This window comes from Harpia harpyja, chromosome 7 (genome assembly GCF_026419915.1).
Source record: "Harpia harpyja isolate bHarHar1 chromosome 7, bHarHar1 primary haplotype, whole genome shotgun sequence".
Lineage (NCBI taxonomy): Eukaryota > Metazoa > Chordata > Aves > Accipitriformes > Accipitridae > Harpia > Harpia harpyja.
The window spans coordinates 3,924,981-3,952,933 of record NC_068946.1 but is presented as its reverse complement, the minus strand read 5'-3'; the positions used below and the strand labels follow the sequence as shown (position 1 = coordinate 3,952,933).

The 27,953-nt window shown below is 41.8% G+C and overlaps 1 protein-coding gene across 1 annotated transcript; it reads right to left on the bottom strand.

Annotated features, from left to right (window-relative positions):
- Window positions 1-1,468: 1,468 nt before the first annotated feature.
- On the bottom strand, window positions 1,469-27,806 carry LOC128144042 (tumor necrosis factor receptor superfamily member 4-like). The gene is given in 12 exon segments (XM_052792338.1): window positions 1,469-4,355; window positions 4,357-4,475; window positions 4,746-4,886; window positions 5,874-5,962; window positions 6,464-6,551; window positions 7,073-7,204; window positions 22,086-22,211; window positions 22,474-22,703; window positions 23,232-23,298; window positions 23,731-23,832; window positions 24,187-24,309; window positions 26,737-27,806. Coding segments are annotated over 12 exon segments (1,401 nt in total). The 5' UTR covers window positions 26,879-27,806; the 3' UTR covers window positions 1,469-4,313.
- Window positions 27,807-27,953: the final 147 nt, after the last annotated feature.

Genomic DNA, 27,953 nt, shown 5'->3' with positions numbered 1-27,953 from the left:
AAGAACTTTTTCTACAATTAGATTCCTCAGTTCATAGGACAACTCAAAGACAAGCTTAAGATAAGTGCTGGACAACTCTTAACTAAAAAAGTACTAAGTGCTACCAACTGTCCCACAAAAAATTACATTTTTTTCCATAAAAATGAAATACACCTTTTAAACTTCACCTACATATAGCGTAAGACTTATTACGTCCTCAGTTAAGCCATCATTTGATGTTGTCATTTTGAAGCCTACATACTTACCTTTTTGTTAGCACTGTCAAGGAACTTTTTTTTTCTTTAGATATTACCAGATATCGTCTTTTAACTGTTTACTCATGACAATAATGTTAATGAAACATTGTGTTTCTAAATTTGCTTGATCACTTAGCCTCTAGAAACTGTGAGATATTTTTCAGGGATATTCTGTTTTCTCTTTTGAAAAGAGATACAAGCAAAAAAAAAAATCATTATAGACATTTCATTGGACATAAATGATTCGAGGGAGAAGCCTTTTTTAACCTACAGTCCATATACAGAGATCAACCTGAAGTTTAAATCTGAACTTGAAAAACCCCATAAACTCCGGGATTTTAGCTGAAAATTCAGCCATGATCTGATTCAAATATTGCAGTAATTGCACACTGACAAAATAAAGCTATTGTTCTTTCTGAATGGAAACTTAAATATAGCGTTTTCTTACAAGATCACTGTTCAGAGCCAATAGCTTTCATTTCCTTTGATGCAAAGAACAGCTCTTTTACTGAAATTCTCCAGGGCTTAAATGATTCACACTTAGGGTTTTTCCCTCTGAATTGGAGCTTTAAGAAGTCAGGAAATTGGTTGCTTTTCCCATCAATAAGCAGCCCTAAAGTCAGGTGGTTAGGTAAGCAGGAAGTGGAACCGCTCTTCAAGGTAGGCATATAGAAACCCAAAAGGCCACTGTGCAAATTTCCAATGAATAATATGGCTCTGTTCATCATGTTTCAATATTAACTGGCACTAGTGTTGGCTATTCAACACCCACAGCCCAGAAAGTCTTGTTCACCTCACCAAGATTTGCTGCATGTTGCCAGAGGCACAGACTTCCACTAGACACTCAAAACTTTCATTCCTCAAACAGTAAGCTATGTTGAATTTTTTTGCCCAAAATCTTGCTGCTTCTCTGCCATTGTTGGGAACGGAAAAAATTGTCAGCCACAGTTTCCTGCTATTTTGGTAGTGGGTAGCTGAAAAGCTGGTTTAGCCAGCAGCCAGGAAACGTTAAACCACTTGCTTAGAAAGCGAAAAAAGTGCAATTGCACCAATCTAAAATTCAGTGACAGAAGAATTTGGTTCTGGGTACATAGCTGAAATAGCCAGAGTTCCATAAGAGAGGAGAAGTGAATTGGAAAAGTAAAACTAAGCACGCTCAAGAACATTGGGACAACCTAAAGAGTAGAACCCCACCTTTCCAATTTGCTTAATTAAATCACAAAGGCACTTCATTCTATTTTCAAGTTTATTTTACCTTTACAAAAGGTCACAATCAGAAATCTTGTTGAAAACATTAAAAAAACCAGGAAGGATCAATACAGAGCCAAGAGCAGTAAGAAGTGTCTTTACTAGCCAGTATTTGGACTTCTGAGATTATTAAATCCCACAGCAAAACTGCTTACAAGGCAGAGACAGTCTTACACTTTAAGTTATCCTATTTAATCCAATCCAATGCTTTCACCTTTCCTTGGCTGAATCTCCAGTTGAGCTCAATTAAGAATCTGCACATTTCCCAGAGCAATGGAGGAAAACTCACTTTTTTAAGCGAATTTCACATAGGAATACCTAATGGAAAAATTATCAGTAACACGAGAATTAATAGTAAGAGGATCAAAGAAGGCAAAAATACATTGAAATTACTAATTATGTCTCACAACATCCTTTTAGGGTTGCAAAGTACCACTGCTCCCATTCTACATGAAGGGGAAGCTAAGATATAGGGATCTCGGTTGCAGTAAACACAGTAACAGAGAAGCTAGAAGATTAAAACTAGGACTATGGAGGCACATGTTACAGTGAATAAGGACAACCCTTTGCACTTCATTTTCCTTTACAATTATTTCACCCAGTTACAAGATTCTATAATGCACACACACACAAAAAGCAAAAAAGATAGGATAACTCCTCTTGACATAATCACTGAAGAAATGTTCGGCAATAAAACCATGTCCATGAATCAGAAAGTTAATCCTTCAGCACTAGTCAAGCTTGCCAAGAACTCCTCCAGGGAAGGCTTCAAGAAAGACCAACTGGAAAGAGTTTAGAGAGAGAGAGACTAAGAGGTCTAGAAACCACAACCTGTGAAGTAGGGTAAGAGCCTAGAGAAACCAAGGAGAGATGATAGTTTATGAATGCTTAAAAAGATGCTGAAGAGTCAATTCTTCCTCATAATCATAATGGATAATATAAATTTTAACTAACAAAATCTCTCTCCTTCTCTGACTTGAAATGAGTCACTGGACTGGATTGCCTAGAGAGGTCATGGACTCACCTCCATGAAAGTCTAACAGGTAGGTGGTTATCCAGTCTCACCAAGCCTGCCTTGGAGCTATGTGACTAGCTTACCAAGGTAATCACCTGTTCCACTTCTTAGGATTCTCTATTCAAGTGCTTTTGCAACACACATCTGTGGAGGCAATAACTTCTGCTCCACAGCTATTCTAATTTCACAGAGCCCTACTGAAAACAGCATGTCATTCAGACTTGGAATAATCCCCTCTGAGAATTTAGTAAGGTGATTAACAGAAATTTCATTATTCTGTTAGGATTTAATTTAGAAGCCCTGTACTGTTTACGTTATCTGTGAGAAATCATGAAGAAACTGATGTAATGGCTGTTCTGTGAGATATTTACAACCTTTCATATGAAGGCTGAGTCAAAACTCAGTTTTGCCTGGAGCTGATTTGGTCATAAAGGAGTTTACTCCAAGCAGCTTTCACCAGAAGGCCAAACCAGAAGGCATCCAGAGCTTTGAATCTATTATTGCAGTCACATAACACAAAAATAATTATATAAAAAAGACACACAAGTTTTAACTAGTTGAAGCCACAGGCTAGATTCTTATTTGAAATCAGTGTCAAGTCACAGAAAGCAACCAAGTCCAGCTGAAATCCTGCCCCTTTAAATTGAGGCAAAACAGTTAATTCTAGTCATGTTAGAGCACTATGAAACTGGAGGAGCACTAATCTAACATCAAAAAAAAATCCTCCATGGTACAATTTTCAGTAAGGGCAACATCTTTCAGCTGATGATCAAGTGACTGGAGCTATGCTGGTATACACCAGCAGATGCTCTGGTTCTTTTTCTTCTGGGGTGGGGAGAAAAAAAACCATCAAGAATAAATGTTGGGCTTTTCTCTGTTTTTCACTGTCTTTTCCGACTCTACAAACTAGGTGAGAAGAGAGCATTAAACCAAATATTTCTCTAGACAGCGTGACCCTCATTTGAGCCTTTCAGAAGTCTCCCTTTTGTAATCCGGTATTCCAGATACCAAGGATTGCCGAGTTACAGAAGAGAAGGAGGATAAATGTTACCCCCTTCTTCCCCTAGTTTCCCTGGGGGACATGAGGGGATCACAGAACTTGCATAGAAAAATCTCTGCAAGCACAAATGATGTGACCATGGCAGTCTCAGAGTGGCACCTCTGTGCACTGAAACTGGCCTAACCAAAACCTTCTGTTGGGATTGGAGAGGGGAGTATTTAATGGATTAAGAGTAATGGCCCTTTGCTGCGTAACAAAGAGGGGAATTTGGCAGGAGTGAAAAGCACCGTCTGCTTGGAGAAGATTAGTAGATATGGTTCCTAGGCACAATGCCTTATTGCCTTATTCCCGTAATATGAGCATCAGGACACATCTTGGAAATATAGATAGCCTGTGAAAGCTGTGAGTGCCCTATAGGTACTACTGTATTTCCTGTAGCACTGAAGGGATTGATGCCTTCTATGCGCATATCAGTCTGTGGGAGCACTACAGATATATGTGCAGAAGATGCAAAGAGGAATAATGACAAAAAAGGTCCCTGGTCCCAAAGTTGAAAAGAGCATCAATGAAAAAAAAACCCCAACAACCCAGGAAACTTGCAATAATGCAATGCAGCTGAACTGAATGTCAGCCTGACTTCGCAGTTGTTCTGTTTCTAAATGCTAGGTTTGTTGAGAAGAAACAAAGCGAAACTCCCCCCAAACCCATTCCTTATTGCTATGTATATGATGATGCTTTACGCAGCCAGGCCCTCCCTTCTTTTTTTTTTTTCAAAAGCTGAGCTCAGCTCCCCATTCTCACAGCACATTGCAATTCATCTGTTTTCATTGTAGACTCTGAGGGTGGAAATAGCAAGGCTTTTCTTCTGGTGTTTTGTCTCCATGTTCTTCTTCTGGAAACTGGCAGCTGTAAGTCTCTTCTCTATGGTGTGACAGTTGCGGAGCCACCGGCAGCCTAGGGAAGTTATGTTCCAGATCTGCAGTGAGAATAAGCAAAAGCACTGCACATACAAGAAGTCTTCATACATGTCAGTTAGTTGCTTATTACCTTTACCAATACAGCTTCTCTCTCAGGAAAGGACAAAGATACAGGTGATGCACTGCATCTTAGTGAAACTAAGTAACCCGCCCAAAAATCACAGAGTAAATCCATACTTATTCAACTAAATTTATTCCATTCTGACTCTGGATCAATGGAAACACTGTTCGCCACTGAAAAGCAACACAGTCCACAAAGGTGCACTTACAGTCAGCTGTGTGGTATTTTTCTTTCTTCAGTGACCATATGCACAAATGCAAGAAGAAGGTCAGCAAGATGAGAACAAATACAGCCGCTGCAGTAAGGATGGCCAGGATGGTGGTATATGGAGAGTAATTTGTAGTAGGAGCTGCAATTAAATATATTTAATAAAGATTAAGAAATCATGTGCCCAGACTATTGTTAAAGGAAAGGCAGTTCTTCCCAGGAAATTGAGAGATTAATTTCCTCTTTCTGTGGAAAATAATTTTCCAAGGAAAAAAAGAGTGCGGGTATTAACAATGAAACTGAGATGCTCCAAGCCAAGGCTGCAATAGATCACTGTCTGTGGTAAGAAGCATTCTTGCAAAAAACCCACATGCCTGATCTCTTCCTTGTTCCTTGTCTCTCTTTCTTGCAGCTATCACTTGTTCCATCTGCTGTGGTTTGGTTTTTGCTTTTGGGAGGGGATTTGGCTTCAATGTTTCCCTGAACAGGACTACAGCAAGCCAAATTTTCGCACTTTTGTCTGTCTCGTGGAAGTTAAAAACAGCACCTTTTTGCAATTTGTCTCAGCAGAACTAACAATTTCTCTGAATGAAGGGCCCAGACCTGAAAGGTACCAATTCATTGTAGGAACGAGGGTGGGGGGAAAGGCAGGAGCAATGCAGCTTGCTGCTTAAAGATACTTAGTACCTGCAAAGCCTGTACCTGCTTACTCCTATCTAATTTGATCCATGATAAGACATGAGGTTTCAATGCTGGGTGGTGTGGACTCAACCAATACTTGTAAAGGAACTGGATGATTAACTAAGCTATTGTCTTTGTAAGAAAATCTAGCAAAACAGCAAGAGCAGTTTAATGGAAAACTCCGATAATTTGTCAAATAAGCGTGCTCTATTCAGGGACAATTGCTGGGCTTTTCTCTACCTTTATTACTGACAGTGCTTTAATGGTGGAATCTTTGCCTAGGCCAACAATTCTACCTATATTAATACTGCAAGAAACACAACAGCAATTTTCAAAGCAAATTTTCATGATAGCAAGCTCTGCATGATTACTATGCAACAAGTCACCAACTGAAGAAGTGCAGAGAAAAGTTATAGGCTCAAAGAAACAAATCATTGTGAGAAGGTACCTTGCTCCAAACCTTTAGCAGGGAAACCACATACTGCATTATGTGTACTGTTGCCTTGCTTGATTGTTAGAAACCCAGAACTTTCACAACTAAAAGAAGAATAAGAGTCACAGTTAGAATGTCCCTGCCTTTCCCTTCATTCCTCTCCAGCCTTTCTCTTGGTCCCCTTTCTTCCCTCCACTCTTTCCACAACTTGTTTCCTTTTTTTTCCTTTTTATAGCAGTGCAGGTAAAGTTATGGCTGCTCCCCAACAAGATAAGACTACATCACAATTGTTTACATGCACATTTTTTTTTAGTCTCTTTTTTTCAATTGATGGCCATGTTTGGAATAATTTTGCATCAGTTTGAGCTGAACTTGGAAGCAAGTCGAATACACAGCAGTTTGTCTTAACTTCTGCTTTGAGACTGACTATTTATAAAACCAAAGGAGAGAGACATATCATATATTGCTGAATTTAAAAAACTCATCATTTAATGTCATTGGTGATCTCATCTTAGATTCAATTTTATTTTCTAATTTACCCATTAATCATTTGAGAATTTCACCATGCATATTTCCAAAGAAGGAAAGTATCAATAAACACATACTCAGTCCAGTTACGGCACCAGCCATTCTTCACATTAGAATAGGTTCCTATCTCACATGGTTTACATTTGAATGTGAAGTCGAAAATGCCTACACAAAAAGAGAACATCAATTATTAGTGGTCAGTGCCTTTACTGAAAGATGGAGATAGAACAATTAGAGCACAATGCATTCCCTCTACAGTCTTTCTGCATTATGAATCACCCCCTGGAGAAACACATGAGCAGTTCTTGCCACCTTTGCATTTTGGGAAATGTATGGGTGGACCCCTTACAGAAGAGGTATAGAATAGTCTGATCTGACAGCAGAGGGTGTAAAGTTAAGAGGCAACACAGAGTAAAACAGTCTTCTACTGACAGTTCTAGCAGCTTGGAAGAAAAGCAATACTGAAAGCCCAAGCATGAAAGTGAAGGTCTCAAATTTAGGAAGGGAAGAGTTATAAAATAGGGAAACAAGGGTTTTAGTCACAGGGGCCACAATATAAATGTCACTTCTCTCTGCATCACAAGCCTTCCCCAAAGCAGGTTACAGTAAGTGAAGGAAACTGTTGCTCAGCCAGCCACTTGTATTAACCTCTGTCTTTTAAGAGTTATTTGCGTTTCTTTAGTTACCAATCTTAACCAGCTCCTCGCCCTCCGCACATTCAGGCAGTTTTTTGCAGTAGAGACATGCACTATCAATACAGCTGTATCCCTGACGACATTTGCAGTCATGGTCCTCAATACTTGGACATGTGCTGTCGTCTCCTGTCAAGAAGAAAGAAGTTAGATTTGCCTTTGTCATAGATGCCAGAAATTAACTTAACCATTAGTCTTACTGGCTGACACAGATGAAATAGTTCCTTACTGTGCTGTGGTGGAAAAAATGGATACCAGAAAGATGTCGCTCCCATGCATACTGGGTAAAGTTTAGAGTACTCAAATTCAGCACCACTCAGATTTTTACACCTTGGTTACCTGAGCATGACATGACTTACGACTGTAACCCTTCTCTCTTATCTGGAATACCAGTGTAGGTCGTGGTAGACAGAAGTAAGGCAGCAGGCTTGCTTTACTACATTGTGCAGATTTAGACACTGTGGGGTGAGGAAGGCACTTCCAGTGCCCCAAAAAAGCATCACGCATTAACTAGCCATCCAGTCAGCTCTGAGGACACTGCCAGAGCTGTTCTCAGTTAGGCTCAGCCATGTTAGAGGAGGGATGCCCAAAAGATCCTTGGCCAGTGAAGCTAGAGCTCCTTTTCCATGCCTTTCCTAACAACAGCAGCTGCTTCCTACACTCTGTTGGCAAATGTGGGTCTAAATCCAAGCCATAAAACCAGCACCCTTCCTACCCTCTGTCCTATTTCTAGAGGAGTTCTGTTGTGAACTTTGCTTGCACTCAGAAAATATTTTCTCTAATTCTGAGAGGCTCCTGGGTTCATGAAAGCAAAGGATTGATGATATATACTGATCCCATCAGTAAACAGTTATCAAGCAGTCCTTCAGGCAGTTGGAGACCAGTTGGAGGAAAAGTGCTGTTAAACCAGGAAGCTGTATAACCTTAAAGAAAAAAAAAATACAGAAGAAAATGCTGGCTAGTTCAATAGCGTGCTCAAAAACCCACAATGAGTAGCAAAGATCAAGCAAAGATTATCATCTGAGGTTGGTGATGGAACGTACAGGGCCACCAGGGAACTGCTCACATCTTCCTCTGCCCACTAGCCTCCTCTTACTGGCCTTCAAAAACTTAATGAAGTCTGGCAGCAAAAAGGAAACAGCTTAGGGATGCTTCTTTCTGTGTATTACTAGTGAGTGATTCTGGCGTTCTTCCCACCAAGCAATGACTCTCCTACCTCATGCTGAATGACTTTTATCTCAGTGGGAAGGGAAATACCCTGGGGTCTCCACACTATTGAGGACTCTATAGCTCTTCACCTATTTATTGCTCATTCCCACAAATCCCATGTGTCCACTCACTCCTTCCACAGGGAGCTCAGTGTCCTTGTTGTCTGTTAAGGCAGATACGTTCAAGCTACTAACAGATGGGAGGCTGACTCCTACCTAGGCACCAACGAAAGATATAACTTCTCGGTTAATCCTGTTGCTAACCTGCAGGACAACAGCACAACCATACTAGCTAGACAAGGCTTCCAGCAGCCCTGTTTTAGGACAAACAGAAAAGGAATGTGCATTCCTTGCTGTAGGTCATACCAACAGCTGCATATTTCCTACTGTTCAGCTCTGGCTACCATTACAGACAGCACTAAATTAGGAAGAATAGTATGATTGCTCCTGGGACCATGGAAGAGGCCATTAGAATCACCTGTTCTGTCTTTCAGCCTAACAGGCACAGAAATGTCACTCGGTAAGTCCTGCAGCTAGCCTGTTCCACCTCTAGTGCCTTAATTTGACTTAAATTACAGGCAAGTGAAAATCCATTACCATCTCACCACCATCCTAAGATCAGGCAAGGACATAGGTTAGAACAGGCTGTTGAAACTAATGATCACCTGAGACCTTGTGTGTGCATTTACTTCTGGGACAAGCACAGGTCAGCGGAATGGAGGGATTGAAGTAGCGTGCTTCCTACGCTTTAAGACCACAAATTGCAAAGAACAGCCTTACAGAGAGCATCACTCCCTGTATTCCCTCTGAAGTCTGAATAGCACAGACAAACTTTCAAACCGTGTTTGAATGGAGCAAGGGCTCAGAACCAGTGTTAAGTGAACACCTTCTTTCCTCATGAGGAAGACCAACCCACAGAAACTTAACTTTCCCTTTCCCACTACAGAATACCACGTACAGGCATGTAAAAATCTGAAACATGAGTCCACCCTGAAATTTATAGCTAAGGCACATTATGAATTTAGGGGGCAGGAAGGAAGCCCTTACCATTTTGTTTTGCATATACAGTTACTCAAGATACATTTACATACATACAGACACACAAACACAGGCGCACCTGTTCCCCACACTTGATTGCCCTGGTTGACGTAAAACAATATTGACAAACAGAAAGAAGACAGACACATCATTCCCTTACCTGTGTTTGACTTGCATTTGGGACAGCATTTCTTTTCATCTTTACCGATTATTCTGAGTTCACCATCCTGGCATGGTGTTGCCAGGGTTTGCTCTGTCCATTGCCATAGGTACACCACCAGCAGCAAGCAAGCTCGAATCTTGAGGTGACCGACTTCACTTGTCTGTTCAGTCATGTCTTGAGCTATACAACCCAAAAGCACGCTAGGGTGGGCTTGTATCAGGACTTTCCTGCAAAAGTACTCCTTCCCCTGACACTGTGGGAAGGCACTGTGTTTTTGTGGCTGCACTCTTCCGGTTTCTTTAGGGGTGGGGAAAAGATTTTATTTTACGTCATCAAATTCTTAAAAAAGCAGGGCTAAGCAACTATGCACTAGTGACTCCATTAAGAGAGCAGCAGGTTAAGAGCAAGACGGAGCATCACGTAATTTGATTTTCAAAGGATTTTGCAAGGTGATATACAACTGAAAATTAATGCAAATTAAATTAGTGTGTGAACTTCGGCATGCTCAGACTTTCTTTCTGACTTAGAGATCTTAATGAATTTAGAAACCTTCAAGGATTTAACTATCAGATTGCAATGTATAGTTAGTCCATCCATCCACTCAGATATTCTGATTCTGTTAATTGTTTTCAGTTTCCTTCACTCTGGATCTAGAGACTCTTGAATTGTTTTCCAGAGCTGATATAACTCCATATGGATACCATGAAACCAAGAGAGAGAATACTGTCCTCTCCACAGGCTGCAAGATCAGCCCTGGGACCAAACTGAAAATAGGGCTCAAACTGCAATGGGCTCTTTAGAGACACATACAGCTCCTCTGACCCCCACAGCCCTGGAATTTAGGTAATGAAAGACAGCTGTTCAGCAAAATTGTACACAGGCACAGACATGTTGCCTGTAATCATCACCTACTGCTAGGTTTCAATTCCAAAAAGTCTTACCTCATACAAACACCTATGCAAACTTCCATCTCTGCTCTACGTGTGGACAGCTTGCTTGCTTTCCTCCTTCCCCTTCTATTTCCACTGTACGCTAGAGTTTGCTTCTATCCCTATAGCTTGTGGTTGCTTTTATATGTGCACAGTGAAGATAGTATTTAAAAATCCAACCTCATTCTCAACTGAACACATGAATTCTGATGCAGAAGCAATTTTTGATGGATTCTTTTCCACACTGCATAGGGTGACAAACAGGTCAAGGCAAGGGAGTCAGATCTGTGAAGAGATGAGCGCCTCTAGAAAATGCCATGCCTACAGCATTTGACACTTGCCCTGTTAATTCCCTAGTTTAATACACAGCTAGTGAAGCCTGAATAAGCCTTCCACACAGACACTATCACTCTTCCTTCAGTGTATTCTACAATTTCTTCCTGAAGATTCATCTATGGATCTCAAAGAGTAGGTCAGTCAACACACTCTTCACTTAGTCTTTGGTCCATTTAGGGATCTACCTATGTTCCTGTTGTGGGTTAGAAACAATTAGACAGGTTTGGTATGCAATAGACCCTTCTTGTTTTAAAAATGTATGCTGCAAAGCTGCTTGTACTGTTAAGTGTACTAGGTGAAACCTTTCTATCAAAAGATGACATCCAAACTAGCTGCAAGCAGGCAAAAGACACAGGTCTCTGCCGTCACTTTTTCCCACATAACGCCCCTAGAAGGCCAACAGTTATGTTTCAGAAACAAAAAGCCTCCTACTTGATACTTCTGCCACACAGGAGATCCCCACCTCTTCCCACACAGCACTGCTCCTCACACTTGCCACAGCCTGTACTGCTCACGCTACGCTGGAAACACAGACACGCCTGCTGCTGCAGCTGCTGCCCAACTGGCCATGGAGAGTCCTGGACACCACAGGTCTTGGGTTCAGTCCCCCAAGTCAGGATTCCTCTCACCAGCTCTTCCAAACAGCATAACCACAATGCTCGGGCAACACAGGGAAGGTTTACAGGTACTGGTCAGGTGCTGCCCCTGTACAGAAAACATGGTGCACTCAGCAGCATACAAAACTTTGTCTCACCCTCTTCAGAACTCGGCAGAGTCTTATGATGAAGACAAGTTACAAGGCAAAGCACTTGGACATTGCAGCAATATACTCTGCAGACCAATCAGTTATGACCACGTCTAGGATATTTTTATTATCCTTGGCTCTTATAAGAATAGGCTAATAGTAAGGAGAACTTGTTTCAAAATCTTACTACGGTGTCATGGTTTAACCCCAGCCAGCAACTAAGCACCACACAGCTGCTTGCTCACTCCCCCCCGCAGTGTGATGGGGGAGAGAATCAGAAGAGTAAAAGTGAGAAAACTCATGGGCTGAGATAAAGGCAGTTGAATAGGTAAAGCAAAACCCATGCACACAAGCAAAGCAAAACAAGGAATTCATTCACCACTTCCCCTGGGCAGGCAGGTGTTCAGCCATCTCCAGGAAAGCAGGGCTCCATCACGTGTAACCGTTACTTGGGAAGACAAATGCCATCACTCCGAATGTGTCCATCCACCCCCTTCTTTCTTCTTCCCCCAGCTTTATATGCTGAGCATGACGTCATATGGTCTGGAATATCCCTTCGGTCAGTTGGGGTCAGCTGTCCCGGCTGTGTACCCCCCCCAACTCCTTGTGCCCCCCCAGCCTGCTCGCTGGTGGGGTGGTATGAGGAGCAGAAAAGGCCTTGGCTCTGTGTAAGCACTGCTCAGCAGTAACTAAAACATCCCTGTGTTATCAACACTGTTTTCAGCACAAATCCAAAACACAGCCCCATACTAGCTACTATGAAGAAAAGTAACTTTATCCCAGCCAAAACCAGCACATATGGTTACATTAAGTTTCACCCCAAGGCATGCTGGCTGCAGTACCATTTGAAAATACTCCTCCTCACATAATAGGGCCAGGAATACCTGGAGCACAATAAGCCCCTCCACCTTACTGTGGCTGCAGCCAGAATTCCTGGGCGAAGAGCGGCCCACATCTGCCCTGATAACAAGTGCTGCTACTGCTCTTGTAAACAGCATGCTAGCCAAACTCTCCCTTCCACCTTCTCCTACCCTTTGCCCCTTCCCCAGCACAGGCTGGTACAGTGGGGAAATGTGGCACCAGCAACTTTTAGAAGCTGCTCAATGTGTGCATAAAGTGATTGTGGACAGGAGAGGATACACTTTCCCATTCAGCCCAACACTTTCCCCAGCTCTGCAAGTCTTTCTCACAGTATGTGAAAGAGGTATTTAGTCTCAACTGCAAGAAGAAAGCAAGAACAAAAGACCCATGAAGGAAAGCCAAATTTCTTGAAATCAAGATTTCTTCATCATCCCAGCAGCACCTGCCTTTGAGGTCAGGTGCTTCCAGTTTCATTAAAAGATAGTGCATAAGGCTCCCTGCAAACATAAAAGGGCTGCAAACCCTCTTACAGTAGCTGGCAACACTGACAGAAATTGTGGGGCATTTCACAAATGGTCTTAGGAGTAACCCTGACAAACTATTTATTCATGAGGTGTGCAGAGAAAAACGTAACTTGGCAATAGGAAGAGATGGAATCAGCTCTCTATATTACTGAGAGACTTGCCCAGGGGTGCAGCTCAGGCTCCCCAGAAACTCCCTGAGGCTTTGTTATGTGTACTTGTACCCTGGGTAGAGTCCCACTATCAATACTGATGTGGAGAAGACAAACCCTGTCAGGACCCTGACAGTTGTTCTGATGCCAAAGCTGCAGTCCTGAGGAGTTGAGAGTCATGTAGCCTCACTTTCTGGAAGTTACACTTCAAGGCCATACCCCGGAATATCTGGCACACCAGTCACTGATAACTAACACTGTTGAATAACCAACAGGAAGAACTGTTACCTCCAGCAACAGCTGGGACGGGTAATTTTATAACTAACAGAAAGACTCAAGTGGTAGAAGACAAGGTCTCTAAGTTAGGCACCACGCTAAAGTCTCCTGATGCCTGCCTGCCTTCATCTTTACAAGTATAGCAGTAGCAATAGACTAGACCAGACCATGTCTATCAGAAGGCACAAGGACAGGGTAGTGGTTCCCGATGGAGGAACTGGCCATTCCCCTGAAGCTCAAAGATGGGCACTAATAACTAGCACTGCCTAAATACCAAATACGAACATTAATCAGACTTTTGCTCAGTGTCATAAACACAGCAATAGAGAAGGGACCTCCAAATGTCCTACTGAAACAACTGGCAGGTGGCACACAAGGGAACCCAAGCCTGGCAAAGGTTTCAGGCAGCCAGTTAGGGTATGTGATATCTGATATTTGCTGTTTATCAGAATAGGAACCAATAATTTATTTCCTTCTATCTTTTTTGAATGTTGTCTTTTTTCTGAATTGGTCTCTACATGTTTTCGTTCTTGTTCAAGCATTACAGTCGTGCAAAAATACTGCCAGATGATGGAACATTTACAGTCAGATCACAGACAATAGGTGTACATGTCAAGTCTAAATCTCTAGTGTCAGCAGTGACCTTTCAGAGACTACTTGACTATCTGGCTTGAAAATCTTTGGGGGTTTTCTAAAGCTAACCTTACCTGTCCCTGATGTAAGGTAGTGACATTTCATCTGTCAATCTTTTCTTGCTCAGTCCCTTATGTGATGTACATCAATGCTGCTAGGTTCCATGCTGCTGCCTGCCTGATCCAGTAGGGTTTCCAGCTCTCTCTGCACCTATTGACAGAACAAATGCCTATTTCACTCATCAATAAGCAGCAGCTCTCCCCTCCTCATTACCGGTTTGGTGGTTTTATTCAGCAGCAGCTACAGGATTAACTAGACAATATTTGACTGAGACCTTTCAGATATTAGGAATCCTTACAGTCTTTATCTTCACACACAAGCAGAGGTTCTGTGGCCTGCAGAGTTCCTTTCAATCCCTGTGACCTGTGTTCAAAACTATAATCCCAAGGGTTAAAAGGCCATTGGAAGCAATGGGCTCTTTGAGTTGTCCAAGCACATGTATCATGAAGTGCCTTCTCCCTTGCATAAAACAGGAAGACATAGCACAGTCTCGAACGGGCAAAGAGAAGCAGCTGGGGGCCAAGATGTTCAGAAATGCCTCAGGGTTCAGAGTCCCCAGTTGCTGCTAAAAAGAAGCATCCAAATGCTACTGCTACTGTCTCTTTGAAGAGTGAAGAGAGACTCTGCACGGGCTTGTACTGGAGTTTGAACCAAAGAGTCTCTTGCATGCCACACTCTAGTTCCTCAGTCTTGGATTAAGAAGTCTTAACTTTTTATGACTGTCTCCAAAAAATTAGCCTCAGTTCTGAGTGTGGCACCTCAATGTATCAGGAGACCAGGGCAGGATGGGCTGCTTCTTCCTTCAGCAAAGGAAGGGAGGCACAGAAGTACGAGTGGCAAAAGACCCCAAACGCAGTGGCTCACTTCCTGCCCTGACCTCCACAGAAGAAAGGACTCTCTTCCAGCCACACCTGCCCATACACATACATAGCTCAGAGCAAATTAAGGCTGAAAACATAAGCGCACACTGTGATGGAACAAAAGAAAAGATGTTGCAGATCTCCTAATCCCTTCTCCCTCCTCCGTGCTACCATGACCTGCACATGTAACACTAGGAGTGCTCAAGGATGAGATTTGAAGGAAGAACCAGTGGATTCTTCCACCCACTGAAGTACACTGATATTGCAACTTGTACCTCTGTCTTCAGGGCACACATTCCTAAGAGTATTTACAGAACTGGTTGCAAATTCTACTTTTTCCCACCTTAAGGATATCCAGCCACAAGGTGAGCATTACACACGTCGCCGGGTGCTGCATTTTACAGTTTCCTTTTTGCTTGGGACCACTGGAGCCACCAGTTTGCTGAACTGTCCAAATTACTAACCTTTTGGAAAGAACAAAAGGAAGATCAAAAAAAAGAGCGTAAGCACTTCTCAAACACGTAATTAGTTCTTGCAAGTCCAGTGGCTTTACTGACACTCCTTGGACTTTACGTCATCAATGACAGAGTATTGTTACCAGGGAGAGTATTTGGTTTCCTGACATTGAGATTTTGCTGACTACCCATAATGGGTGACCAAAGAAGCCATGCAGTTCTCCTACAAGTAAGAGGTCGTTCACATGAAATCTACATCATTTCTGAATGACTAATGATATCTGTTAGACCAATGTATAAATTGCCTTGTAAGCTCCATCTCATAAGTTGTTTTCATCCCACTGTAGAAAACTCCATTGCTAGCTACAGGATTCACATTCCATTGTACAGAACTTGTCTATGCTCTTGGGAAACAACAGTCAGTCAGTCTTTACTTAAAGAGCCCTTTACTGTGTCATTACTGCTGTAAGAGATGTTACTAATACAAGGTGAAATGACTTGCCACACCAGGGAACCTGTGGTAGAACAGCAGCTCTGATGGGCTCCAGAAAGCATAGAGGAACAGTCAGCGCATGGGGTGCAGGTCAGTACTGCAGCAAGCACATGGTGAGGCTGGTGCCAGAGGGAGCACAGGGACATCAGAAGGGTACCATATGAGTAGTAACAGCTCACATAATACTGGGGTCAAAAAAAAAAAAAAAAAAAAAAAAGCAGCTTACGAACAAATAATTTATCTGCAGCCTGAAACTAGAAGACAAAATTGTTGAGTTCCTTTCAGCTCAGCTGACCTTTACGCCAGCCTTGAGATTTTGCAGTGACTAGGACTGGCTACCCTAGGGGCTTCCAGATATTGGGGTGTTCGCAGTGCCTGTCTAATGCCTGCCCTCTTTTGGCACACAGGGACAATTACTGCCCTGCAAAACTGTCACAGGTAAGGCTGGGGGCACGGGAGTCAAGTAATGTGGCAGAAGCATTGGTAGCCACGTGTGGGCTCCCGAGGCAAGTTAAATTCTCACCCCAGAACAAATAGGGCTTTGCAAAGACCCCTGGGCCCTTCCTTTGAGCAGCGCTAAGGTCCCTGCAGCATGCACTCATCAGGGCTCTGCCTTCACCTATGGAATGAGTCTCGCAGCCACCTCTCTGGGTTGTTTGCACAGCCTGGCCACCAAAGTGGTGACTCCTTGCAGACAATCCCAATGGCACAGAGACCAACGTTTCATAGAGGGTAACCAAACCAGACAGAGGCAAAAACCCCAAGTCCCTGACGTTACCAAGCTGTGTACTTCCTCCAGCTTATCACCCGGCATGGCATATATCAGCGGATGTGACCTTTCTTAAGCCTCTCACGGCAAACCTGAGTCACTTTGATGCACTTCTAAGTCACAGGAGAATGTGAAGAGAAAATGCAGGAGATAAAGGATCTGGGGTAGCCACAGTAGCAGAAACTTGTCATATATTTGAAGGGGAAAACCAAAAAAAAAAAAAAAAAAACAACCAAAAGACACAAATGAGGAAGTGAACATAAAAAGCATAAACTTACAGACCTGTGGTTTGGTTCTTTTCTTTAAGTGTACTAACTACTGAAACATGAAATACACGTTAACTGCCAAAGCTGCAGCCTGAAAGAAGTGTTCAAGAACTGCAAAACCCAGCTCATCTATATAATTTTTTTCCAGCGTGGCTCTCAAATACCATCTGTTCTTGTCCTAATCCTTCTCCAAAACTGAATACAGCAAAGCAATAAGCAAAACAAACCTCCATTTTAAACAAATAGCCTTGTTAAAACTCCAGGCAGCCATACGTGATAGCCTCACATGTAGGAGAGAAAAAATTTTATAGATAGAAATCCCACAGACAAGAGGGGTTGATTTTTTGTTTGGTTTTCCTCCTGGTTTTTTGTAGCACTCTGACCTCATCTCTATCTGTAGCTAATTACAAACAATGTAAGGGGCTGGCCATGTGGCCTGTAACTCATGTCTAGTGCAGCTGAAAGTAAGTTAAATTATTCATTAAAAAATGGCATTATTCATATCCAGAAATACAAAATTATAGGAATTATTAGTCAGTTTTACAGATGGTTCTTAAAAATAATCAAGAGGCCAAATTTTAGTGACAACAATCACGCAGACAGTTTTGCATGTGCTTAAGTGACTTCCTGAATCAGGGCTCTATGGCAACAAAGATGCCTTGAATTTACAAATCATATAGGTTTACCAAGTACCCTAACTGCCAATACAGTTCACACTAAGACCAGAGTTAGCATTGGTTTGCAGAGTAAAAGAACTAACGCCTCAGCTTACTGCATTACACTGGAAAAAATTTCCAGTACAGCCTTATCTTTATCAGCTTAGATGAAGCTGCACAACTTAGACCGTCTTTCTCTCAAGTGCCTGAAAAAGGGGAAATCTGAACAGTTGAAAAACAGGAACTTACTTTGTGACACAGGCCCATACCTGTGAGAAGGGAAAGTTTAATTTCTGGCACATAGGAAGACAAGCACAGGCAGAATGCAGCACCAACCTGTTCAAGATTCTCTAACTATTTTTAACTACTTTCTGCCATTTTAGGGAGGATTAGAACGAAAAATCCAAGCAAGGTTTTCACAGAAGAGTGACAAGACTGAACATGGCAATTAAAAAAAATTGTTATTCCTTTATTTAGAGTGAAATATCTTTAAATAAGCATTACTTTATTAAAACCAGCAATCTACCACCACCGAAATCCTCAAAAAAATCAAATCATAAATGCCTCCAATCCTACCGAATGTTATTATGGTTTAACTCTTCTGATAGGATTATACATCTCGACACAGTGACCGAGTACAGTTCTACAGCAGTACAGCCAGCACAGACTGGCTCACAGGTCCGCATTAGCACAAAAGCCAGCAATTACAGCCTGTGAGGGCTTGCTATTACAGGCCTTCAGCCACACAGCACGCTAAGTTGTCTGCCTTTCGTTTTCCAAACGTTTCCAACTGCAACTTGTCCTCAGCTACCCTACCTCTGCTGTGCACTTCCAGGGTCAGTATCGGTTCCTTCTTCAGCCAGAGGGAACCCATGCCCTAGTTTGCAGGAAATCTCCTGATCAGAGACCGTAGGAAGGCACAAGAACACAGTGCACTCAGGCATCTTCCTGTGCAGCTGAGCCAGAGGGCAGAAAACGAGTAAGATTCATGGAAACAGCGGATGAGCCCACACCACAGAGGAGCTCTGCTGCCAGAGCAGCACTTCTGTCAAGCCAACAGCTCATCTGTTCCCGTGGGCTGTGTTTTCATCATAAAACCCACAACCTCAGACAGCTCATTAGTGATCTGCACCTTGCTCAGTTACATGGAATCATGGTACTTGCTTTATTGCCTCTGAAGTGCAGCCTAGAAACTTGATAAGCATAATTTCCAAGAATTTGTTGGGTGTTCCCTGGGATGCATTTCTCAGATTCATCCATTGCACTCTGCCATCCAATTCACTGCAAGATGACAGCATTTAGACCACAGCACGCTTTCAAAGACCTCTACATTCACAATAGGGGCTCTGTTTTTGAAGGGGCTGAGCCTTAGCATCTTGAACATCCCTGCAACTCTCAGGTCAGAACCGCTGCCAGGCCAGATTTACAGAGAAAAACAATACATGCAGCCTTCTCGAGTTGCACAGGGAGCCAGGGGCAAGGCAGCATGTGAACTCAAAGCCTGCTAAGCTACAGGATTGACCATTTGGTGATCCTGCTTTCTGTAAGAATTATACACACTGGAATAACTTTTTGCTCATTTGTAATCTCCAATCATACACATCATACACGTGCATCTAGCTGCTATCACAATTTATTTCAAAAAGTCACTATCACACTTCGTATATAATACAAATGTTTATATACATTGTATATGCACTTCAAAATAGGAAATCATTGCTAAGTACACCATATGTATAACATATAAGAAAACATATGTTTAAAAACATGTTTCTAGACACCAGTTGTATTCTTGAATACATTTCCTGTTGCATATTTTGGCATATGCTTTGGTACTGTGTATATAAAATACCTATCTCTAATGAGTTATCCACTGAGGAGTTATATTTGAAGTAAAAAACACTTCTGAATTATATAACTTTCAAGTTCACTTCTTCTTGAACTTTTACACCGAAGTACTTAAATTACGTCAAAAGCTATTCACAATAACACTTCAGGATTCTCTCATACACTTTATATTTTGAACTTGCCATCTAAAAATGTGAATGCTTTCCAAAACTACAGACCAATTAACTTGTGGAAAAACATTACAGAAGTAAAATTCCTTTCATACAGTGTACAGGCAAACAATGAGGTATTTTAACTGCACAGAGACCAACTCAGGAATACTTCTTCAGTTCTGAATGCAGGTTCCATTGACAGCATCCACAACGTGATCATCCAGATGAATGGTCAAACCATAGTTTAGGCATCTATCCACTGTTACACCATCTTTGCATGTCTTTGCTCAAATGCAACCCTTGAAGGACCAGATAGCACTGTGTTAAGAGTTCAGCTCTTGCCTCTCATCAACAGAGAACATCTAAGACGTTACTCTTTTCTAAATCATCACAAAATTATCATTCATCAGCAGAAAAACTCTAAATGTCCATGTACATGCTCCTAAACCTAAGACATAAACAGACTTTCCCCAAATCCAGAGCACTGTCTGGAACCAAACTTGCTTATGGGTGTCTCCCTACATCCACAGCAAGCAATCAAGTCCCACAAAAGCGGTTTAAGCTAAACAATTTTACTGTCGAGATGTCCAAGCTTGACTGAAGCAGCCCTGCTGATGATAGACAAGCTGAGGTATTCAGCACAACAGGATGTCCACCAAGAGGAAGCACACAGTGTATTGGTTGCACAGGTCTTATAGATAAAACATTAATTATACATGCCAACTTCTAAAGTTTACAGTGCAGACAAGTGGTACTTTACCTTTCCGCCTATTTTGAACCACAGTTTCCACTAATAATGTTCTAATCAGAAATTACCATTCCCTTTGCCTTCCAGCAATCCACATATTCTACTTTCCACACACATGAAGATCTCCATGGAGATTTCCAAACACTTGGAGATCTGGAGCTACCTGGTGATCATGAGTAATTCCATTTGTTTCCTGACAATGGGGATACTGCTCAATATGTTAACATGACATTTTCTCAATGGGTGTGTTTGAAGAAACGCAGAAAGGAGAGAAGTGGCATTAAATAGCCATCTCTCAACAGTCCCTTAACAGCTAGCACCAGAATTCTGGTACTATTTTGGTGCACAGCCAGCACGAGAGTTACCAGCAATGACAACTGTCTCTGGAGGCACAGCTGACATATGCCACTCAACTTGACCAAGAAGAAATAACTTGAAAAAATGGAAGCACAAAGGAAGCTGGCTAGGTTCATCAGGGGAGATTCTCCACCTAAAGTGAGGAGAGTTCATTTGGGAACTAGACTGAAACACTGGAGATACCTGCACTGAGAAAAGAGAGACATGCTTTGCTTAGCATCTCAGAATTGTAAGACAAGATATGAACTCAGTCATAAAGCAGGTCTTTTGATTTCCCTCTTTTTCTGCCTGCTCAATGATCAGCTCTTACAGCTTCCTAAACACTTTCTTCAGTCCAAAGACAATTGCCTATCACTACATACAGAACTGGCTAGAAATGCAGAGGACTATATCAACTCAGTCCTGGCAACAGGGATGCTGTGCACAGGATCTGCCCGAGAGAGAGAATCACATGATTCCACCAAGAACAGCTACTCCCATGGGTCCTAATGCCAAAGGGGCCGCTCAATGAGACCCAAAGGAACTGAAGTGCAATTAAACAGTTACACACACCCACACATACAGCCACAGAATGCGCTGTCACATTACTTGTTACAGTCGATCGGCTCAGAAATGCAGGAAACAGCAACGTAATGTGGAGTCAGTTTTTGATGAGACTAGAATTGGAGTCAATTTGTTCTTCCTGGATAGGAATTCGAAAGCTCCTTCCATCTGAAAGATAGATAATAGTAAAAAAAAAAATACTGTACATAGTAGAAGGGGCAGGAAAAGCAAAGCCAGGGACTTTTCTAGTTTCATGGATGACTAGGCACCTAGTGTGCCTAGTGACATTTGGGTCAGTGCTTGTCTTTCCAGCCAGTGCTAGGAAACACCAAGTATGGGGAACAGTGAAAATACACTTTACCATTGCTCTATGAATGGAATATGAGGCAGCTGTGGGCTGACTCAAGACCCAGGTTGCCACCTAGTTCTGAATATAGAGTTCAGCTTTTCTCAGTCAAACCTTTCCTGTGTTTGCAGGAGACACCTCAAGACAGTTCACTTCTATAGAGGCAAAAAAATTCACAATATACTCTTTTTTTAAAGACTGTTCATTCTGGATCCTCACTGTGCTGAATAGCATTCCCTGCACAAAATCATGACATCATTTTTGCAGGGACTAAGGGAAGAAAAAGCTAGGAGTGGTTAAAATCACAGAGAGAGAGAGAGAGAGAGAGAGAGAGAGAGAGAGAGAGAGAGAGAATCCTTCTGTGTGGCAACAAACAGGGAGATCAGTGCTCTATAAGAATGCAAACTTGAGACACTATGACCTCCAGTGCATCAGGACTAAACACAGGATCACCACTGGTATTAACTGCAGATGACACTGTGCTACTTAGCCAGGTAGATTTCATTATGATTGAAACAATTATCAAAGTTCAAATAGGGGGCCCTGATTATTCTCTTTCCTATACTTTTTTCCCCATAAAAAGAAAACTCACTCTGATGGTTGTTTCTACAAGGCCTCTTCTTGGTCTCTTTTTTGGCTGCTTGGATAATCAACAGGAGGATGGACATTCCACTCACCACAAGCAATATCAGACAAATAAGGATAAGTGATAAAGACCCTGGAAGAAAAACAGAAGAAAAATACACTAAAATAGATTCATGGAGTACCCCTGAATCACAAAGCCTAAAAGTCGCAGCCGCCAAGCAGATTAGCAAGAAATCTGGAAACCTGTGTGTGTCTCGCTGGAAGACTGTGTGAAATACAGATACAGCTTCTGCTAAAGCGTGTGATATAATTTCCAATGAAATCATTTTCAGGCAAAAATTTCTGACCAGCTCTAGTAAATACAGAGACTAGACTTGGTTATTCCCTCTCCTTACCCCAGTTAGTGTCTGTGGGGCTGTTTGTATCCGGGCAAATGAAAGGAATCACGCTGGGTCTGGATGGTGAGAACACTGCAGTTGACTTATTATTCTTGTGGTCAGTGGTGGAGAGATTCACAGCAGGTGTGGCACTCTGAGAGGCAGGTGGCTGCGTGACATGGTTGCTGCAAACAGCATCATCTGTTTTTGTCCCTGGTCGAAGAGTATTTTTCCCAAGAAGGCTGCAGCTAGAGATGTAAAATTAATTAGTGTAGTTTTTCAAACATTTGCACTAATGACTTTGCAAGTGATCTCCATGGAACAAGCGAGAGAACACTACGATCCTAGCCTTATCAATACAAAGTCAGGCTTCAACTTTCCTAGATTCTACAGATGTGAAGAACAACTAAGCTAATCGAAGTTATTATGGAAAAAAAACTGACATTCTGTTTTTCTTAGCAGCTGTACATATAACAGCCTTGAAGCACAGCTGCATTTGGCAAGGGAACCTTTTGCTACAGAAACAAAACACTGACCACTTAAAAAAGAAAAAAAAGGGTGAGAATACTGTTGCTATAGCTGAAGAGAGAAAGGGGAGAAGGCAGACAGATGTTCCAATCAGTACACAGACTGCTCAAGGCTCCTGAGAGTCACGAGGAACATGGTTTCATTGCACCTACTGCAGGTTTACTCTACACACCATGATTAGGGCATCACCTGCTACAGAAATAAACTGAAAAGGTTGCTCTGAACATGTCTGGATAGATGATACATACTTGGTCCAAGGTCGACAGTTTTCATTTCCCCCTATGGAATAAGACCCTTCAGGGCATGGTGAGCACTCTGGAAAAAAAAGGAAGAGGCAGAATTTGAGTCAAGTCAGCAACACAACTATACGACAGCTACATAGTAATCACACTGATAGCTTATACTACTAGTCTAGCTTATAGAACAGACACAACAAAACCCACAGAGCCTCTAAAACCCATAGTCATTGGGTCAGAAGTAACACATGCTCAGTGGTTCATTTTAGTCTACAACTGGCAAGGTTTCCTGTTTTCTCTACTGGCTAATTATGGGTATTAACAAGGAGAGCATTAAGATTTCTAACAGCTCAGGAATCACAGAGCAGCAGTTTGCACAATTACCCTGCTATAACACTTGTGTGGAGGTATCAATGAGACAAATGATGACAGCTTTTACACTAGAAATAACAACCATCTCATCTGAAGCAGAGGCGAGAGTTTGGAGAGTCTTGACATATCACTAACTTACCGCTTCCCAGTGTATATCTGACATCTGGCATGTAACCTGCAACACACATGCAAATTCTGTCAGAGGTCTTCTCACACTTCTTCACTTCCATGCTTCCCTTCCCTAGCAACAACAGAATAAAGGACAAGTGAAAGACAAGAAATTAGAAAGAAAAAAAATTTAATTACTCAGTGCCTATCTATCATGTGTAGAAACGACTGCAGAGAACAGTTTATTAACAATACCGAAGACACCAGTTTTCAGGCAGTACAAGCCTGCTTCCCTTTGAAGGCTCTACCATCAGTACCAGGAGATACCAGCCATTGAAATAACAACCCAGTCTTTGGACTTGGGTCGTCTCAAGTGACAGGCTTTATGACATCAGTCTTTGAGGAGCACACAAAGATAAGAAAGCATATGAAGACTGATTGCCTCCCAAATTCGTATCAAGAAATGACCACTATACACCTGACTTACTAGTGTTGCAGATTGTACAACTCTTGCAGAAGTTGTGGTTGTGCTCACTACTAAAGTATTCGTCTTGACAGGGGGCGCAGACCGTGTCTGTTGTTGCAGTGCAGCGGCTTCTCATTCTTTCACCTAAAACAAAGACCACACAGAAGGAGGAACTGATTGTTACCAGAAGGAAACCCTCTTCATTTTCATGTATTAGAATGAAAGAGTGCCCAGAAAGTGACAGTTCCACTCACAACTCTGGCTGAAAACATTCAGCATATTTAGACATACCAGAATCCCTAGAAGTTTTAACCCATAGCATCACTGTAAATCAAGCAGCTAAAATGGGCTCTCAGGGGCCTGATGACCTGCTGAGTGTTGAGGCAATGCCCCAAATGATTCTCCCAGTGGATTCCAAATATCACTTCTCCACACCACCTTTTCATATGGTTTAGACATCATGATTTGCAGCCAATGTCAGTTAGGAAAAAAAGCAGGTTTTCAGCGTAGCAATAGGTCTCATCTCCGACGTAATACAATGGCTTTATGACAGATCCTGCCTTTGCTTACAAGATAAATCATGCAATTGAACCCAAAGTAATCTGAAACAGATACAAAAGATGGCAATGGCCTGCTCAGGTTTGCAGAAAATTCATTAGCGAAGCAGTCAAGAATAAATGTTTCTAGTATCTTTCTGTTGGCATTCTGAAAGACCATTAGGCACGAAAGCAAGCAGTTGTATTTTGATATGCATCTGTACTGGCACCCAACATCAAAAAAGTTACTAGCTCCATTTCCTAAACAGTGAGACACAGCGCAAGATGTAATGCAGGCATTCGTTAGTGTTCCGAACAGTTATGTATCACACATTGCATTTAGAAACAAGCTCTGAATGCTTGCACCCACAAATTCCAACCTGTATGATACACAGTACTTACACAGAAGTTCAGTCTGATGTGCTAGGATGACAAGGTTTGTGAGCAAAGCAACTTGCCCAAACTGAAACAGCAAGGTAACAGTGGATTTTGGAAAAGGAGTCAGACATGTTCCTTCTATCTCACTAGCCCCTCTCCACACAGCACAGGCTGGAGGAACTATAGACAGCTTTAATGACTAGAGTTTTTACAGTTGAGCTTAAATACATCCTTATTCTCACAGACTGTTTCTTTGATTTTTGGTTCTCCATTTTCCCAGTGTAGGTGAACAATGAGCACAAAATCTCTTGCTCACTCTAATTTTCTCTGCGTTTTATTGAGTGCTATCAGTGGCAAAATACAGGAGATTTTTAGTGACCACAATATATGCAGTACACTTCTACATTGTTACTATCTACACAATCAGGAAAAGACTATGAAGAAATGTTTCCCCAGCAGCAGCAGATTTGCTAACAATGCAAAAAACCTGATAAAAGTTCTTTCAGCAGAAGGAGGAACAAAAAACTTTAGATAGATAAAGGATTATCTGTATCTGCATACAAGTATGCCATTCTTTAAATTGAGTTCAGAAACACTCAGATTTAAGTAGTTTTGAGAATAATGCAGTAAACTGCCTCAAGTCTTAAATGAAAGGCTGAACTTATTCCAGTTGGCATCTTTGAAGATAATAATACTGCATCAGTTCATACCACATCCATTTTGTGTGGCAGACTTAATTATGAAAAGAGAAAGTAGCTATTCTGAAAGATGCACATAAAACCATATGCAAGATTTTAAGTTGCAACTGCATTTACAGACATGATCTATGCTCCCTCTAGGCATGTACATGTTCCCTTCTTTCAGTACAGTCAGTATTGACTGTACTAAAAATAATCCCTTCTGTTAAGGGGATTGCCCCTTGAACAGCAATATTACTGGTTTATTGTTGTTAGTCTTCACCACTAATCATCACATTTCTGTAATGAAATTCCAACTATTAAAGTATTCAAGGTTTGGTATTTTGCATTTGTGCTTAATAGCGCATTGCCTTCAGAGATACTCAGATTGTGGGAAAAAAAAACACAGATATGAATGCAAAACCCAGAATTCAGACTCCTTCAGTTTCTACAATAAGAAAGGAGGAAACAAAACACATTTCCTGTCAAGTTACACTTTGCTAACCTCTATGAATCAAGCGTATCTTTTTCCTTTAAAATACCAAGTCTTAAGTAGTATAAACTTTACTACAAAAGAAGGCTTAAAAAACATCTTTAGCAGCAGAATTACCTCAAGTTTTGCATTATTATGCAAGATTTCTGAGCTTCTTTATGTGATAGGTAAAGGATAGTAACATAACTGCTACCATCTTTTCTCAGGTAATACTCCTACAATGAAAATGTACCAGACTGACACAAGAAGGAAGCTGAGCCACACAAAACAAGTTAAATAACATGTAGCTCTTTCAAAGAGGAGGATTCCTAACCTTTGTCAGTCTAGACTGATATGAAAGTCTCCTCACCAAATGCTTTTTCTCTTGTGTTATGCTTCCTACATTTGAATTATATTTCCATCAAGCTGTTTTCTACCTCCTGTGGGTCATTAACTGACACATATTACATTGAGCAAGTATAACCAACATCCAGGGAAAATTACTTACCAGGGGCACAGTCCTTGCAGCATTTTCCACTGAAAGGATGTTGATGTTCTTTGCATTTCAATCCCAAGCAATGGCTAATAGTGACTACCAGCAGCAAAAACAGAACAGTAGAAAAATATGAGTAAAAACCTACAGCTACCATAATGCAGCCCTACTGTCCCAGCAAAATTCTGAGAGCAGCAAATCCTGATTCTAAACCACTGGTGACCAGAACAAATTCATATGTCAGTTGCTGGGAAATTCCCAGCATGTGCTCCACACCCCCATCCTTTTGGCCACACCCCACAAACCTATTTTTTGCAGTTCACAACTAAAATATTCATAGGCAGAAAGACAGCATGCTGAGTAGCGTTATGAAAAGATTTCTGTTCATAGCCTTAAAACTGTGCTTCCAGCCAGGTACATACCTCTCTACATAGTATTAAAGCACAGGCCTTGAATGCCAGGAGAACTAGAAGAGAAGATCCTTGTTTTTGTAAAGGGGAGTATTAAAGCAATACAGAGGTAATGCCTGAAAACCTTTACAGATGAAAGCTATAGGTAAAATGAAACATAGCTCACATAGGCTTGCTCCTTAAAAGGTGAAGTACAGATTCTCTCCCCTTGATCTCACAGCAACGGCTGACCCGTGACTTTCACTGCTGCATAAACAATGTCGTTAATACATTTCTCTGCTCAGGGAGCGTGTGGAATCACAAATCATCCGTCACCTTGATATTGCCTTCAGGAGCTAGCAAAAGCTACAAATGAGAAGCATTTGCAGTCTCCATTTCAACTCTTAATACCAGACTCCCTGCATCGCCACTGAAGAAAAGTAAGCTCCTGACTCCAAAATAGAGACTTCTTTACCCCTACCGTTTGCTCCCATAGAAATAAAAGCTTCCAGCAGAGGTGTGCTCTATGAAAGCAAAGGATGCAATATTCACATACCAGCTACTTTTGATGCCTATTTTGTTAACTTTGGAATCCAAACCCCCAGAAGGCTTCTCCATCCAGCTCTGCAAGCCAGCAACAACAGGACAGCAATGGAGCACGCTGATTAGCACACTGGCATCGCAGTCCTGCCCTCACCTAACACGGGCATGTAGAGTAGAGAAAAGTGATCACACTAGGAATTAGTGGGTTTAACTTTCCAGGCTTACTGTTAGAATTTTACTTATTTGATCTTACTGATCTAGGATCTAAATTTTAGGTCTTCCAGTTCTCAGAGACTTGAG